This window comes from Entelurus aequoreus, linkage group LG02, assembly GCF_033978785.1.
Source record: "Entelurus aequoreus isolate RoL-2023_Sb linkage group LG02, RoL_Eaeq_v1.1, whole genome shotgun sequence".
In the NCBI taxonomy this organism is placed as follows: Eukaryota; Metazoa; Chordata; class Actinopteri; order Syngnathiformes; family Syngnathidae; genus Entelurus; species Entelurus aequoreus.
Window position 1 is genome coordinate 93,811,254 of NC_084732.1, and position 18,498 is coordinate 93,829,751.

Genomic DNA, 18,498 nt, shown 5'->3' on the forward strand with positions numbered 1-18,498 from the left:
AAGGACAGAGTGCTAACCGTTACACCATGATCCCACAGTACACAGTACTTTGATTGGACTTGAGCGATTTTTGTTGATCCTTTGAGTGTGCGCCTTTAGGAAAATTGAGTTAAAAGTTTAAAATCAAGTCTGAAGTTTAAAAAAAATGACAAGACTTACAACTGTGTGAGATAAGAAGTCATGATTGAAAAAAGGAATACAAACACCAAGGCTTGCAAAAAGTAAAGCAAACAGAGATCATAGCTTTCACAAGTAGGTTCCACCAGGACTTGAACTTGGATCACTGGATTCAGAGTCCAGAGTGCTAACCACTACACCATGGAACCGGCAGAGGCCTGAGTAAAACAAAGGGATCCAACAGTACACAGGCTTTGATTTGGTTTGATAGATGTTTATTGATCTGTTGAGTGTGTGCTGGGACAAAAAGAGAGGTTAAAGTTTAAAATTAAGTGGAAAGTCATACAGGAAAAGACACACGACTGTGGACTAACGGAAAAAACTCATGCCTGAAAAAGAGAAGGGCTTGTCCGGGAATTGAACCCGGGACCTCTCGCACCCTAAGCGAGAATCATACGACTAGACCAACAAGCCCTGCAAAGTCACGGTTCAGCAATAAATCTCATGAAATGTGACATTTTAACAGGGGACACAATGTGAAACTTGGTTAGTATATTGCACTTTTACCACACATTTAGATGTATGGGTATTTTTATGCATAAAAGAACTAAGGATTACAAACTCTGTCCTAAAACAGAGAGCTCGTAAATTGAGGTACCACTGTAGATTTTATTTTATTGATTTTCATTGATCCTTTTGAGTGTGTGCAGTTTAGAAAATTGAGCTAAGAGTTTAAAATTTAGGTTATTATCTTAAGAGCGCGTCCGGGAATTGAACCCGGGACCTGTCGCACCCAAAGTGAGAATCATACTACTAGACCAACGAGGCCGGAATTGTGTGTTTCAAAATTATGAAAAAATGTCATATTTTTTGGGGACACAATCTGGAACTGCACTTGTATTAACACAAGTTTTGAGTCACTACACTTTTCATGCATAAATGAACAATATATTTTTCAGGAATTGAACCCCAGACCACTCGTTCAACCCCGAGGCAAAAATCATACAACTAGACCAAGAATCTCAATAAATGTGATATTTTAATCAGGGACACAATCTGAAACTGGGCTTCCATATTGCACTTTTAACCCAAATTGGATTTTAAATGCCAAAATGAACTTATGAGCTCAGTCCTAGAACCAATTGTGGTGGTAGATTTAAGTACAACAGTACTTGATTTCATAGATTTTCATTGATTTCTTGAGTGTCTGTAGTCTGGAAAATTGAGGTAAAGTTTAACATTAAGTCTCACGTCACAAATGTAAAGACAAGTGTGTGTATGAGGTCAAAAGTGATGAATAAACAAAGGACTTATAAACAAACAGGGGTCACAATCTGAAACTAATACAAGTTTTTATTCTTTGCCTTTTTCCTGCATAACGTAACATAGGGGGTGCTAGCCTAGACGCTCCAACATTACTAGTAGGTTCTACCAAGACTTGAACTTGGATCGCTGGATTCTAAGGACAGAGTGCTAACCGTTACACCATGATCCTACAGTACACAGTACTTTGATTGGACTTGAACGATTTTTGTTGATCCTTTGAGTGTGCGCCTTTAGGAAAATTGAGTTAAAAGTTTAAAATCAAGTCTGAAGTTAAAAAAAAATGACAAGACTTACAACTGTGTGAGATAAGAAGTCATGATTGAAAAAAGGAATACAAACGCCAAGGCTTGCAAAAAGTAAAGCAAACAGAGATCATAGCTTTCACAAGTAGGTTCCACCAAGACTTGAACTTGGATCACTGGATTCAGAGTGCTAACCATTACACCATGGAACCGGCAAAGGTCTGAGTAAAACAAAGAGATCCAACAGTACACAGGCTTTGATTTGGTTTGATAGATGTTTATTGATCTGTTGAGTGTGTGCTGGGACAAAAAGAGAGGTTAAAGTTTAAAATTAAGTGGAAAGTCATACAGGAAAAGACACACGACTGTGGACTAACGGAAAAACTCATGCCTGAAAAACAGAAGGGCTTGTCCGGGAATTGAACCCGGGACCTCTCGCACCCAAAGCGAGAATCATACTACTAGACCAACAAGCCCTGCAAAGTCACGGTTCAGCAATAAATCTCATGAAATGTGACATTTTAACAGGGGACACAATGTGAAACTTGGTTAGTATATTGCACTTTTACCACACATTTAGATGTATGGCTATTTTTATGCATAAAAGAACTAAGGATTACAAACTCTGTCCTAAAACAGAGAGCTCGTAAATTGAGGTACCACTGTAGATTTTATTTTATTGATTTTCATTGATCCTTTTGAGTGTGTGCAGTTTAAAAAATTGAGCTAAGAGTTTAAAATGTAGGTTATTATCTTAAGAGCGCGTCCGGGAATTGAACCCGGGACCTGTCGCACCCAAAGTGAGAATCATACTACTAGACCAACGAGGCCGGAATTGTGTGTTTCAAAATTATGAAAAAATGTCATATTTTTTGGGGACACAATCTGGAACTGCACTTGTCTTAACACAAGTTTTGAGTCACTACACTTTTCATGCATAAATGAACAATATATTTTTCAGGAATTGAACCCCAGACCACTCGTCCAACCCCGAGGCAAAAATCATACAACTAGACCAAGAATCTCAATAAATGTGATATTTTAATCAGGGACACAATCTGAAACTGGGCTTCCATATTGCACTTTTAACCCAAATTGGATTTTAAATACCAAAATGAACTTATTAGCTCAGTCCTAGAACCAATTGTGGTGGTAGATTTAAGTACAACAGTACTTGATTTCATACATTTTCATTGATTCCTTGAGTGTCTGTAGTCTGGAAAATTGAGGTAAAGTTTAACATTAAGTCTCAAGTCACAAATGTAAAGACAAGTGTGTGTATGATGTCAAAAGTGATGAATAAACAAAGGACTTATAAACAAACAGGGGTCACAATCTGAAACTAATACAAGTTTTTATTCTTTGCCTTTTTCCTGCATAACGTAACATAGGGGGTGCTAGCCTAGATGCTCCAACATTACTAGTAGGTTCTACCAAGACTTGAACTTGGATAGCTGGATTCTAAGGACAGAGTGCTAACCGTTACACCATGATCCTACAGTACACAGTACTTTGATTGGACTTGAACGATTTTTGTTGATCCTTTGAGTGTGAGCCTTTAGGAAAATTGAGTTAAAAGTTTAAAATCAAGTCTGAAGTTAAAAAAAAATGACAAGACTTACAACTGTGTGAGATAAGAAGTCATGATTGAAAAAAGGAATACAAACGCCAAGGCTTGCAAAAAGTAAAGCAAACAGAGATCATAGCTTTCACAAGTAGGTTCCACCAAGACTTGAACTTGGATCACTGGATTCAGAGTCCAGAGTGCTAACCATTACACCATGGAACCTGCAAAGGTCTAAGTAACGAAGGGATCCAACAGTACACAGGCTTTGATTTGGTTTGATAGATGTTTATTGATCTGTTGAGTGTGTGCTGGGACAAAAAGAGAGGTTAAAGTTTAAAATTAAGTAGAAAGTCATACAGGAAAAGACACACGACTGTGGACTAACGGAAAAACTCATGCCTGAGAAAGACAAGGGCTTGTCCGGGAATTGAACCCGGGACCTCTCGCACCCGAAGCGAGAATCATACGACTAGACCAACAAGCCATTGCGAGGTCATGTGTCAGCAAAAAATCTCATCAAATGTGACATTTTAACAGGAGACACGATCTGAAACTCGGTTAATTTATTACACTTTTACCACAAATTTAGATGTATGGCTATTTTTATGCATTAAAGAACTAAGGATTACAAGCTCTGTCCTAAAACAGACAGCTCATAAATTGAGGTACCACTGTATATTTGATTTTATTGGTTTTCATTGATCCATTCATTAGGTGCAGTTTGGAAAATTGAGCTAAGAGTTTAAAATCAAGTTAAGATGTTAAGGGCTTGTCCGGGTATGGAACCCAGAATCTCTCGCACCCAAAGCGAGAATCATAACAAACAAAACGAGCCCTTAGTTGTGATTTTGCAAGAATCTCAAAAAAATTGATATTTTAATAGGGGACACAATCTGAAACTGGGCTTCAATATTGCACTTTGAACCCAAATTGGATTTACTGCAATTTACTTCAAAAAGAGAGATATTATTTTGGGGGGCAATGTCCGCCGTACATACATTTGTATCTGTGTTAATAGAAACAAAAAAAGAATGCCATTGTTAGTTAATAATACTAACACACATATTCGGAAACGTGTTAGCATATTAGCTAACGCTAACGACGCTAACTTCATTACATTACGATAGCACGTACACATTTGCGTCACACGTCACACATGGGACGGTTGAGTAAGTGTGAATTGTTTTAGTTGTATTGTAAAACTGCTCGGAGAGATGAACGAAGAATCCTTTCGAGCAGAAATGCGACGGAACGGTTTTACTTCCGGTTCAAGGCGCTGAAACGGGATCTGCAAAAGATAGCGCCCTAGCACCAACAATAACACATCTTTTCTGTGTCTGTGCTTGGGTTTCACGATAACTATTGAACGCGAAACGTTATGGCCGTTAGCAGACTTAGACTTAGACAAACGTTATTGATCCACAAGGGAAATTGTTCCACACAGTAGCTCAGTTACAAAGGATGGAAAGGGTAAGGCTGGAAAGGATAATGCAGGTATAAAGTAGACTAAAACTGTACCATAGTAGCAATATCAAATATAACATATGTAATACTTACATATTATATATACAATATATAATATATACTGATATATTATTATATTATATTATATTTGTATATAACATATACAATATATAACAAATCCCAATTACTATGTACAATATTACTGTCATGATCCATGGTCCGGATCATGTTTTCTTATGTTCTGTTAGTTTTGGACTCCATAGTTCCTGTTTTTGTGCACCCGTGTTTGTTTTAGTTACCACGGTTACTTATTATTTCCACCTGTCTCTGATTAATGTTCGCCTGCTCACCTGCTTCCTGAGCACTAAGCAGAGGCATTATTTAAAGGCCTACTGAAAGCCACTACTACCGACCACGCAGTCTGATAGTTCATATATCAATGATGAAATCTTAACATTGCAACACATGCCAATACGGCCGGGTTAACTTATAAAGTGCAATTTTAAATTTCCCGCAAAACTTCCGGTTGAAAACGTCTATGTATGATGACGTATGCGCGTGACGTCAATCGTTGAAACGGAAGTATTCGGACACCATTGAATCCAATACAAAAAGCTCTGTTTTCATCGCAAAATTCCACAGTATTCTGGACATCTGTGTTGGTGAATCTTTTGCAATTTGTTTAATGAACAATGAAGACTGCAAAGAAGAAAGCTGTAGGTGGGATCGGTGTATTAGCGGCTGGCTGCAGCAACACAACCAGGAGGACTTTGACTTGGATAGCAGACGCCCTCTCCGACGCTAGCCGCCGAGCGCACGTATGATCGGGTGAAGTCCTTCGTCGCTCCGTCGATCGCTGGAACGCAGGTGAGCACGGGTGTTGATGAGCAGATGAGGGCTGGCTGGCGTAGGTGGAGCGCTAATGTTTTTAGCATAGCTCTGTGAGGTCCCGTTTCTAAGTTAGCTTCAATGGCGTCGTTAGCAACAGCATTGTTAAGCTTCGCCAGGTTGGAAAGCATTAACCGTGTAGTTACATGTCCATGGTTTAATAGGATTGTTGATTTTCTGTCTATCCTTCCAGTCAGGGGTTTATTTGTTTTGTTTCTATCTGCAGTTAAGCCCGATGCTATCACGTTAGCTCCATAGCTAAAGTGCTTCGCCGATGTATTGTCGTGGAGATAAAAGTCACTGTGAATGTCCATTTCGCGTTCTCGACTCTCATTTTCAAGAGGATATAGTATCCGAGGTGGTTTAAAATACAAATCCGTGATCAACAATAGAAAAAGGAGAGAGTGTGGAATCCAATAAGCCAGCTTGTACCTAAGTTACGGTCAGAGCGAAAAAAGATGCGTCCTGCACTGCACGCTAGTCCTTCACTCTCACATTCCTCATCCACGAATCTTTCATCCTGGCTCAAATTAATGGGGTAATCGTCGCTTTCTCGGTCCGAATCGCTCTCGCTGCTGGTGTAAACAATGGGGAAATGTGAGGAGCCTTTCAACCTGCGACGTCACGCTACTTCCGGTACAGGCAAGGCTTTTTTATCAGCGACCAAAAGTTGCGAACTTTATCGTCGATGTTCTCTACTAAATCCTTTCAGCAAAAATATGGCCATATCGCGAAATGATCAAGTATGACACATAGAATGGATCTGCTATCCCCGTTTAAATAAAAAAAAAACATTTCAGTAGGCCTTTAAGCCTGCCTTTGCCGGTCAGTCGGCCTGGCTATTTGCTTCATGCAACCTGCTACGTGAGTTGTTTGTTTCATGCCAAAGTGACGTGATTATTTCTTGTCCATAGTCCATGCTAAGTGTTAGCCTTAGCTTCGAGTGCGATCAGGCACGTTGTTCTGTAGGCTCGTTTTCTGTTTTTTGTACCTCTTTGAGTTTTGATGATTAAATCATGTTCCTACCTGCACGCCATGTCCGGAGTGGTCCGTCTGCATTTCGGGAGAACGAACCCCGCAGTAAGCTGCGAAAACCCCGTCATGACAATTACTGTATATCAAACAGCTGCAGTTGCATATATGCAGAGACAAATTCATAAGTTAGCTACACCGTTTTATAAGCCGCAGGATGCAAAGCGTAGGAAAAAAGTAGCGGATAATAGTCCGGAATTTACGGTAACTAAATAATAGCCATTCCACAGTGGGAGCACTATTTGATATGTAAATCTGCGCTAAATCTCAAAATGTGGAATTATGCAACTGGTAGCTTTTTCCGACATTTTGACATAGGTCTGCTCTTCCTTCTCCGTTTCACCGCAGGTTCTGACTCAGTCTTTCTCCCCTGCAGGGTGCTCCTGACTTTCAGGCTCTCCTTTAGCTTGAGTCTTTCAAGTTTTTTTCCCCATCCGAACTCTGATCAAAACTCCTTGTTCTTCCAAGTCAGAATCATGAAAATAACGGCTGCCAATTTCAGTCCTCTCGAAGTTAAAGTAGCAATGATTGTCACACACACACTAGGTGTGGCGAAATGTTGCTCTGCATTTGACCCATCACCCTTGATAACCCCCTGGTAGGTGAGGGGAGCAGTGGGCAGCAGCAGTGGCTGCGCCCGGGAATAATTTTTGGTGATTTACCCCCCAATTCCAACCCTTGATGCTGAGTGCCAAGCAGGGAGGTAATGGGTCCATTTTTATAGTCTTTGTATGACTCGGCCAGGGTTTGAACTCACAACCTACCGATCTTAGGGCGGACACTCTAACCACTAGGCCACTGAGTAGGTTTTATCCTTTAGACTGGAGTGGTCCAGACTTTCCTCCTATTGCCGTGATTTGGAAATGTGCGCAGGCCTACCCCTTCTTTAGTCGCTACAACCCGCAACAATTCCTACATATTTGATCATTCCTTCAAACTGTGCGCGAAAATAACCTGATTCGGGATGAAGATGCTACCAAAACACAAACTATGCTAGAGATGTCCGATAATATCGGACTGCCGATAAATCCTTTAAAATATAATATCGTAAATTATCGGTATCGGTTTCAAAAAAGTAACATTTATGACTGGTACACGGACGTAGGGAGAAGTACAGAGCATTTGCGTCTCCCAGTCATACTTGCCAACCCTCCGATTTTCCCGGGAGACTCCCGAATTTCAGTGCCCCTCCCAAAAATCTCCCGGGGCAACCATTCTCCCGGATCTCTCCCGATTTCCACCCACAACAATATTGGAGGCGTGCCTTAAAAGCACTGCCTTTGCATGCCGGCCCAATCACATAATATCTACGGCTTTTCACACACACACACAAGTGAATGCAAGGCATACTTGGTCAACAGCCATACAGGTCACACTGAGGGTGGCCGTATAAACAACTTTAACACCGTTACAAATATGCGCCAACACTGTGAACCCACACCAAACAAGAATGACAAACACATTTCGGGAGAACATACGCACCGTAACACGACATAAACACAACAGAACAAATACCCAGAACCCCTTGCAGCACTAAGTCTTCCGGACGCTACAATATACACCCCCCGCTACCACCAAATGCATCCAGCGGGGCATCACAACAAAATTAGACATAATAATGTGTTAATTCCACGATTGTATATATCGGTATCGGTCATACTTGCCAACCCTCCCGTTTTTAGCGGGAGTATCCCGGTATTCAGCGCCTCTCCCGACAACCTCCCGGCAGAGATTTTCTCCCGACAAACTCCCGGTATTCAGCCGGAGCTGGAGGCCATGCCCCCTCCAGCTCAATGCGGACCTGAGACTGAGTGGGGACAGCCTGTTCTCACGTCCGCTTTCCCAGAATATAAACAGCTTGCCTGCCCAAAGACGTCATAACACCTAGGGCTTTTATAGAGTGCACAACTGCGCACACAACAAGGAGACGAAGCAGAAGAACGAGGAAATTACAGACATGGCAGCCGAAATGATATACTCATCATGAACGGAGAAGTTAAACAGGACAATACTGCCATCTAATGGCTAGCCACCGGATCACTGAAATTCAAGTTTTTTTTTCTTTCTATGTAAATAAAATAAATAAATAAATAAATATATATATATATATATATATATATATATATATATATATATATATATATACATATATATATATATATATATATATATATATATATATATATATATATAGCTAGAATTCACTGAAAGTCAAGTATTTCATATATATATATATACATATATATATATATATATATATATATATATATATATACATATATATATATATATATATATATATATATATATATATATATGAAATACTCGAGTTGGTGAATTCTAGCTTTAAATAACCACGCCCCCCCCCCCCCCCCCCCCCCCGACCAAGGGCCCCCCCCCCCATTTTTGGACATTTCTAGTCTAGGTCTCAAGGTTGGCAAGTATGGATTCGGCAGGTGCTAAAGAAAAAGTGCAGGATTTGGTACATGAATATAAATGAATGTTTGGCAGCCATGTCTCAGACATGAATGCTTGTCGCTCGACATCAGCATCAATAATAAGTATGGCAGTGCCATGTTGGCATTTTTTTTCCCATAACTTGAGTTGATTTAATTTGGAAAACCTTGTAACATTGTTTAATGCATCCAGCGGGGCATCACAACAAAATGAGGCATAATAATGTGTTAGTTCCACGACTGTATATATCGGTATCGGTTGATATCGGTATCGGTAATTAAGAGTTGGACAATATCGGCAAAAAAGCCATTATCGGACATCTCTAAACTACGCAATATGAAATAAAGGTGGGCGTCCCAAAATGTGCTGAAACTCGTTAAAAAAAACAATCCTAAAATCTTGACAGTGTCTAATTTTACCCGTAGACAACATTTCTGGGTCCAGAATGATAAAAAAACAAAGTGCCAATGTTGCCCTTTAATGAAGTGTGTCCCTAGGATTAAGTGCGCGGTCAATGTAGGGCTTCATCCGAGCCTCTGCAGGAGGGAATGCGTTTTATACAAAATTTAAAAATATATCTGTCAAATTGGCCCTCGGCGTGTTGGAAGAAAACGCGGTCTTCTGACCACCACCCACTCACCCGCCTACGTCGTTCTTAAATACCTCCTTCAGTTCTGTACCCTTCGCCAAGTAAGAGACGTCATCACCGAGTAAGGCACTTCATCCAGAATCGCACACGTCTTTTAAAAATCCATAGTTTGTTGCGCTCAAAGGCCTTAGGAGTGCTTTGTATTTGGTGAGTGACTACATAACTGTGGAACTTAACGCCTTCCCACTGACATAAGAGCCTGCTGAGAACAGGGTTGAGTCCGAGAATTCGTACGCATTGCCGTTCATTTCTGTCATTGCACAATCGTCCCTCGCCACGTCCTACTTCCAACTTTATTGCAGATTTTTTTTAAAGCATATTCTATATAACGTTGGCCCAAATTAAGCTGTTTCAATCACAATTAAGTGTCAAGACTTGGTCTGTGGCGTGGTTTGTTCTCCCGTGGTGCAGAGGAATTGGACCAAACGTGGCGTGCAGGTGAGGACATGTTTAATATATTAACTCAAAAAAGGCTCAAAAGGGGATAAACAAAAGGCGCGCACAATGGCGGAAGTACAAAACTAGACCATGAAAACAAAACACTAGCACAAAGGCAAAAAACTATGAACAATAACAAAACTTGCTTGACATGACAAGAGGGGCAAAAGGAAGAGCAGTAAATGGGATGTCGCCAGGACGAACAACAGAAACAGAAAAGCTTATATAGTGACATGATCAGTGAAAACAGGTGCGTGACTCTAACCGTGAACAGGTGCGTGACATGACAATGTGAACCAGGTGAAACTAATGGTTGCTACGGTGACAAATAAAAAGTGCACAAAAAGTCCAAAACCAAATCCGAACATGACTAAAACAAAACATAATCACAGACATGACATTAAGCCTGCGAACAGCGTAGAATGGGCGAGCATGACGCTTCCCGAAAAATTTTCAGGAAAACCGTAGCATCTGTAATGTTGTAATTCTACACCACAATTGGGCGATAATGGAGCCGCGCGGTAGTCATGCAGTTGCATCCCATCCGACACTCCGACCCACCATCGAAAATTTCAGGAAGATCGAAGCATGTGGAAGGAAGTTATGGCTGTTATAGTTTTTCACCACAAGGGGGCGATAATGCCAGATTTTTTTAAAAGCATATTCTATATAATGTTGGCCCAAATTAAGCTGTTTCAATCACAATTAAGCCTGCGAACATCGTTTAATGGGCAAGCATGACGCTTCCCGAAAAATTTTCAGGAAAACCGTAGCATCTGTAATGTTGTAATTCTACACCACAATTGGGCGATAATGGAGCCGCGCGGTAGTCATGCAGTTGCATCCCATCCGACACTCTGACCCACCATCGAAAATTTCAGGAAGATCGAAGCATGTGGAAGGAAGTTATGGCTGTTATAGTTTTTCACCACAAGGGGGCGATAATGACAGATTTTTTTAAAAGCATATTCTATATAATGTTGGCCCAAATTAAGCTGTTTCAATCACAATTAAGCCTGCGAACATCGTTTAATGGGCAAGCATGACGCTTCCCGAAAAATGTTCAGGATAATCGTAGCATCTGTAATGTTTTAATTCTACACCACAAGGGGGCGATAATGGAGCCGCGCGGTAGGCATGCTGTTGCATCCCATCCGACACTCCGACCCACCATCGAAAATTTCAGGAAGATCGAAGCATGTGGAAGGAAGTTATGGCTGTTATAGTTTTTCACCACAAGGGGGCGATAATGACAGATTTTTTTAAAAGCATATTCTATATAATGTTGGCCCAAATTAAGCTGTTTCAATCACAATTAAGCCTGCGAACATCGTTTAATGGGCAAGCATGACGCTTCCCAAAAAATGTTCAGGATAATCGTAGCATCTGTAATGTTTTAATTCTACACCACAAGGGGGCGATAATGGAGCTGCGCGGTAGGCATGCTGTTGCATCCCATCCGACACTCCGACCCACCATCGAAAATTTCAGGAAGATCGAAGCATGTGGAAGGAAGTTATGGCTGTTATAGTTTTTCACCCCAAGTGGGCGATAATACCGCCACTGCAGGAATGTGGTTGCATTCCAGCATTCCACCCGACACTCCGACACACCATCGAAAAATTTCAGGAAGATCGGAGCATGTAGAAGGAAGAAGGAACACTGGCTCGCTAATATTTAGCTGGCAACTAGCGCGCTAATGGCTAGCAGATGACTGGTGCGTTATTTGCTAGCTGACAACAGCCACGCTACTCGCTAGCTGACACCTAACGCGCTCATTGCTAGCTGACGACTAGAGGGCTAATTACTAGCTTCCACCATGTGCCGCTAATAGCTGGCTGGGAACGTGTGCGGTAATCGCCAGCTGACAACAGGTGCTTTAATCGCTAGCTGACAACTTGCTCACTATTTGCTGCCTTACAACTAACGCGTTAATCGCTATCTGAAAACCGGCTCGCAAATATCTAGCTGGCAACTAGCCTGCTAATTGCTAGCAGACAACTACAAGGCTAATTACTAGCTACCAGCATGCGGCGCTAGTAGCTGGCTGGCAACTAAAGCGCTAATCGCTAGCCGACAACCGGTGCTTTAATCACTAACTGACAACTTGCTCACTAATTGCTACCTGACAACTAACGTGTTAATCGCTATCTGAAAACCGGCTCGCAAATATCTAGCTGGAAACTAGCCTTCTAATTGCTAGCTGACAACTAAAAGGCTAATTACTAGCTACCAGCATGTGGCGCTAGTAGCTGGCTGGCAACTAAAGCGCTAACCGCTAGCGTGCAACTGATGCGCTAATCGCTAGCTGACAACTGGTGCTTTAATCGCTAGCTGACAACTTGCGCACGAATTGCTACCTGACAACTAACGTGTTAATCGCTATCTGAAAACCGGCTCGCAAATATCTAGCTGGCAACTTGCCTGCTAATTGCTAGCTGACAACTAGAAGGCTAATTACTAGCTAACAGCATGTGGCGCTAGTTGCTGGCTGGCAACTAAAGCACTAACCGCTAGCGTGCAACTGATGCGCTAATCGCTAGCTGACAACTGGTGCTTTAATCGCTAGCTGACAACTTGCGCACTAATTGCTACCTGACAATAACGTGTTAATCGCTATCTGAAAACCGGCTCGCAAATATCTAGCTGGCAACTTGCCTGCTAATTGCTAGCTAACAACTAGAAGGCTAATTACTAGCTAACAGCATGTGGCGCTAGTTGCTGGCTGGCAACTAAAGCACTAACCGCTAGCGTGCAACTAATGCGCTAATCGCTAGCTGACAACTGGTGCTTTAATCGCTAGCTGACAACTTGCGCACGAATTGCTACCTGACAGCTAACGTGTTAATCGCTATCTGAAAACCGGCTCGCAAATATCTAGCTGGCAACTTGCCTGCTAATTGCTAGCTGACAACTAGAAGGCTAATTACTAGCTAACAGCATGTGGCGCTAGTTGCTGGCTGGCAACTAAAGCACTAACCGCTAGCGTGCAACTGATGCGCTAATCGCTAGCTGACAACTGGTGCTTTAATCGCTAGCTGACAACTTGCGCACTAATTGCTACCTGACAACTAACGTGTTAATCGCTATCTGAAAACCGGCTCGCAAATATCTAGCTGGCAACTTGCCTGCTAATTGCTAGCTGACAACTAAAAGGCTAATTACTAGCTAACAGCATGTGGCGCTAGTTGCTGGCTGGCAACTAAAGCACTAACCGCTAGCGTGCAACTGATGCGCTAATCGCTATCTGACAACTGGTGCTTTAATCGCTAGCTGACAACTTGCGCACGAATTGCTACATGACAACTAACGTGTTAATCGCTATCTGAAAACCGTCTCGCAAATATCTAGCTGGCAACTTGCCTGCTAATTGCTAGCTGACAACTAGAAGGCTAATTACTAGCTAACAGCATGTGGCGCTAGTTGCTGGCTGGCAACTAAAGCACTAACCGCTAGCGTGCAACTGATGCGCTAATCGCTAGCTGACAACTGGTGCTTTAATCGCTAGCTGACAACTTGCGCACGAATTGCTACCTGACAACTAACGTGTTAATCGCTATCTGAAAACCGGCTTGCAAATATCTAGCTGGCAACTTGCCTGCTAATTGCTAGCTGACAACTAGAAGGCTAATTACTAGCTAACAGCATGTGGCGCTAGTTGCTGGCTGGCAACTAAAGCACTAACCGCTAGCGTGCAACTGATGCGCTAATCGCTAGCTGACAACTGGTGCTTTAATCGCTAGCTGACAACTTGCGCACGAATTGCTACCTGACAACTAACGTGTTAATCGCTATCTGAAAACCGGCTCGCAAATATCTAGCTGGCAACTTGCCTGCTAATTGCTAGCTGACAGCTAGAAGGCTAATTACTAGCTAACAGCATGTGGCGCTAGTTGCTGGCTGGCAACTAAAGCACTAACCGCTAGCGTGCAACTGATGCGCTAATCGCTAGCTGACAACTGGTGCTTTAATCGCTAGCTGACAACTTGCGCACTAATTGCTACCTGACAATAACGTGTTAATCGCTATCTGAAAACCGGCTCGCAAATATCTAGCTGGCAACTTGCCTGCTAATTGCCAGCTGACAACTAGAAGGCTAATTACTAGCTAACAGCATGTGGCGCTAGTTGCTGGCTGGCAACTAAAGCACTAACCGCTAGCGTGCAACTGATGCGCTAATCGCTAGCTGACAACTGGTGCTTTAATCGCTAGCTGACAACTTGCGCACTAATTGCTACCTGACAACTAACGTGTTAATCGCTATCTGAAAACCGGCTCGCAAATATCTAGCTGGCAACTTGCCTGCTAATTGCTAGCTGACAACTAGAAGGCTAATTACTAGCTAACAGCATGTGGCGCTAGTTGCTGGCTGGCAACTAAAGCACTAACCGCTAGCGTGCAACTGATGCGCTAATCGCTAGCTGACAACTGGTGCTTTAATCGCTAGCTGACAACTTGCGCACGAATTGCTACCTGACAACTAACGTGTTAATCGCTATCTGAAAACCGGCTCGCAAATATCTAGCTGGCAACTTGCCTGCTAATTGCTAGCTGACAACTAGAAGGCTAATTACTAGCTACCAACATGTGGCGCTAGTTGCTGGCTGGCAACTAAAGCACTAACCTCTAGCGTGCAACTGATGCGCTAATTGCTAGCTGACAACTGGTGCTTTAATCGCTATCTGACAACTTGCGCACGAATTGCTACCTGACAACTAACGTGTTAATCACTATCTGAAAACCGGCTCGCAAATATCTAGCTGGCAACTTGCCTGCTAATTGCTAGCTGACAACTAGAAGGCTAATTACTAGCTAACAGCATGTGGCGCTAGTTGCTGGCTGGCAACTAAAGCACTAACCGCTAGCGTGCAACTGATGCGCTAATCGCTAGCTGACAACTGGTGCTTTAATCGCTAGCTGACAACTTGCGCACGAATTGCTACCTGACAACTAACGTGTTAATCGCTATCTGAAAACCGGCTAGCAAATATCTAGCTGGCAACTAGCCTGCTAATTGCTAGCTGACAACTAAAAGGCTAATTACTAGCTACCAACATGTGGCGCTAGTTGCTGGCTGGCAACTAAAGCACTAACTGCTAGTGTGCAACTGATGCGCTAATTGCTAGCTGACAACTGGTGCTTTAATCGCTATCGACAACTTGCGCACGAATTGCTACCTGACAACTAACGTGTTAATCGCTATCTGAAAACCGGCTCGCAAATATCTAGCTGGAAACTAGCCTTCTAATTGCTAGGTGACAACTAAAAGGCTAATTACTAGCTACCAGCATGTGGCGCTAGTAGCTGGCTGGCAACTAAAGCGCTAACCGCTAGCGTGCAACTGATGCGCTAATCGCTAGCTGACAACTGGTGCTTTAATCGCTAGCTGACAACTTGCGCACGAATTGCTACCTGACAACTAACGTGTTAATCGCTATCTGAAAACCGGCTCGCAAATATCTAGCTGGCAACTTGCCTGCTAATTGCTAGCTGACAACTAGAAGGCTAATTACTAGCTAACAGCATGTGGCGCTAGTTGCTGGCTGGCAACTAAAGCACTAACCGCTAGCGTGCAACTGATGCGCTAATCGCTAGCTGACAACTGGTGCTTTAATCGCTAGCTGACAACTTGCGCACGAATTGCTACCTGACAACTAACGTGTTAATCGCTATCTGAAAACCGGCTCGCAAATATCTAGCTGGCAACTTGCCTGCTAATTGCTAGCTGACAACTAGAAGGCTAATTACTAGCTAACAGCATGTGGCGCTAGTTGCTGGCTGGCAACTAAAGCACTAACCGCTAGCGTGCAACTGATGCGCTAATCGCTAGCTGACAACTTGCGCACTAATTGCTACCTGACAACTAACGTGTTAATCGCTAGCTGAAAACTAGCTTGCTGATATCTAGCTGACAACTAGCCTGCTAATTGCTAGCTGACAACTAGAAGGCTAATTACTAGCTACCAGCATGCGGCGCTAGTAGCTGGATGGCAACTAAAGCGCTAACCGCTAGCGTCCAACTGATGCGCTAATCGCTAGCCGACAACTGGTGCTTTAATCGCTAGCTGACACCTTGCTTAGTAATTGCTACCTGACAACTAACGCGTTAATCGCTAGCCGAAAACTGGCTCGCCGATATCTAGCTGGCAACTAGCGCGCAACTGCTACGCTACTCGCTATCCGACACCTAGCGTGCTAATTGCTAGCTGACAACTAGAGCGATAATCGTCAGCTGTCTTAAATGCTAACAGGAATACAATAAAATAAATCATTATTCCACAGGTTTGGTATGTTCTCGCTATAAAAATCCTGCTTTGTGTTCATACTGCGATACATCCATGCGTCAATTTTCTACCGCTTGTCCCGTTCGGGGTCGCGGGGGGTGCTGGAGCCTATCTCAGCTGCATAGGGGCGGAAGGCGGGGTACACCCTGGACAAGTCGCCAGCTCATCGCAGCACTTTGCCAATCAAGCTATCTAACGGGGGTTATTTCTCCTCCCTCCCCAGGGCCTCCGTCAGCCCCCAGGAACTTGGTGTCCCTGATCAACGACACCGCCCTCTTCCTGCAGTGGATGCCTCCCAGCGACACGGGGGGCCGGGGGGACGTGGTCTACAACGTCCTGTGCCAGCGCTGCGAGGGCGACGGCGTGGTGACGCACTGCGAGCCGTGCGAGGCCGACCTGAGGTTCATCCCGCGGCCGCTTGGTCTGACGGGCATCTCCGTGGCCGTGCTGGACTTTGCCACGCATGCCAACTACACCTTCCTGGTGGAGGCTGTGAACGGCGTGTCCGGGCTGGCGGTGGCTGCACGCGCGCTGATCAACGTCACCGTCAACACGCACCAAGCAGGTGAGTCAAACCTTCTTATTTTTGTCTTTTTTCTTCTTGTTGGATTGTAGCTGACATGTTTGACGTGAAGTCAATAAGTACATGAGTGGCATTTGATATGGAAAACACTTGTGCTTACTTATGCTTCCTAAATTGCAATTTAAACCAAAATGTTACAAATTACACAACAAGTCATTTTAACATTTTGCAACATTGGAACTCAGATCAAAGTAATTCTTCTATTTTGGGGGCAAAATTTAACCTCATAATTATTTCTATTTATTCAATAGTAAAATTGTTGTTAGTTTTTTTTTTCACCATATGATTATTTATTGAATAAGCAGGGTGTTATTTTTTTATTTAATTTATTTTCTTTTTTCCAAATTGTTTTATTTATGCCAAATACACCCTGCTTATTTTGTTTGTTTGTTTCCACTATATAATTATTTACATTTATTGAATAAGCAGGGTGTAAATTTTTATTTAATTTATTTTCTATTTCCCCCCCTTTTTTATTTATTAAACAAGCACCCTGCTTATTGTTTTTCACTTATAATTATTCATTATTATAAGCATAGTATTATTTTTTTATTTAATTTATTTTCCTTTTGCCCCCTTTTTTATTTATGAAACTAACACCCTGCTTTTTTTTTTCCCCTTTCCACTATATAGTTATTTACATTTATTGAATAAGCACGGTGTTGTTTTTATTTATTTATTTATTTATTTTTTTCTCCTCTTTTTTATAACAAAAAAAACACCCTGCTTATTCAATAAACGTAAATAATTAAATAGTGAAATTATGCCAAAAACACCCTGCTTATTTTGTTTGTTTGTTTCCACTATGTAATTATTAATGAATAAGCAGGGTGTTCATTTTTTATTTAATTTATTTTCTATTCCCCCCCCCCTTTTTTTATTTATTAAACAAACACCCTGCTTATTTTTTTCCACTTATAATTATTTACATTTATTGAATAAGCATAGTGTTATTTTTTATAAAATTTATTTTCATTTTTTCCCCCTTTTTTATTTATAAAACTAACACCCTGCTTATTGTTTTTTCTTTCCATTATATAATTTTTTACATTTGTTGAATAAGCAGGGTGTTTTTTTGTTGTTTTTTTCTCCTTTTTTATTTATGAAACTAACACCCTGCTTTTTTTTTTCTTATTATATAATTATTTACATTTATTGAATAAGCAGAGTGTTATTTTTTATCAAATTTATTTTCTTTTTCCACCCACTTTTTTTAAATTTATGAAACAAACACCTTGCTTATTATTATTATTTTTTTCACTATATAATTATTTACATTTATTGAATAAGAAGGGTGTTATTTTTTATTTTATTTATTTTCTTTTTTTTTCTGTCAACGCAGATATGCGTCAGCCTGCGACACATAGTCATTTTGATAGTAGGCTAATATAACTAATATAGACACTCACCTCATGTGTTGTCTTCATTATAACACTTATATAAGACTTTTA

At 41.8% G+C, this 18,498-nt stretch overlaps 1 protein-coding gene and 4 non-coding genes across 9 annotated transcripts in view; 1 reads left to right on the forward strand and 4 right to left on the reverse strand.

Moving 5' to 3' along the window:
• The window catches only part of LOC133641478 (ephrin type-A receptor 6-like), a 142,706-nt gene that overhangs the window by 58,974 nt on the left and 65,234 nt on the right, over positions 1-18,498 (forward strand). For all 5 annotated transcript variants that reach the window (XM_062035238.1, XM_062035248.1, XM_062035229.1 and 2 more), the window contains one exon: positions 16,688-17,029. In XM_062035238.1, coding sequence (XP_061891222.1) covers positions 16,688-17,029 — 342 coding nt within the window. The remainder of the gene's footprint in view (positions 1-16,687; positions 17,030-18,498) is intronic.
• On the reverse strand, positions 520-591 carry trnap-agg (transfer RNA proline (anticodon AGG)). The gene has a single exon. It is a non-coding gene; the product is annotated as a tRNA-Pro (tRNA).
• Positions 2,090-2,161, reverse strand: trnap-ugg (transfer RNA proline (anticodon UGG)). The gene has a single exon. It is a non-coding gene; the product is annotated as a tRNA-Pro (tRNA).
• On the reverse strand, positions 3,403-3,474 carry trnaq-cug (transfer RNA glutamine (anticodon CUG)). Its single transcript has one exon. It is a non-coding gene; the product is annotated as a tRNA-Gln (tRNA).
• On the reverse strand, positions 3,665-3,736 carry trnap-cgg (transfer RNA proline (anticodon CGG)). The gene has a single exon. It is a non-coding gene; the product is annotated as a tRNA-Pro (tRNA).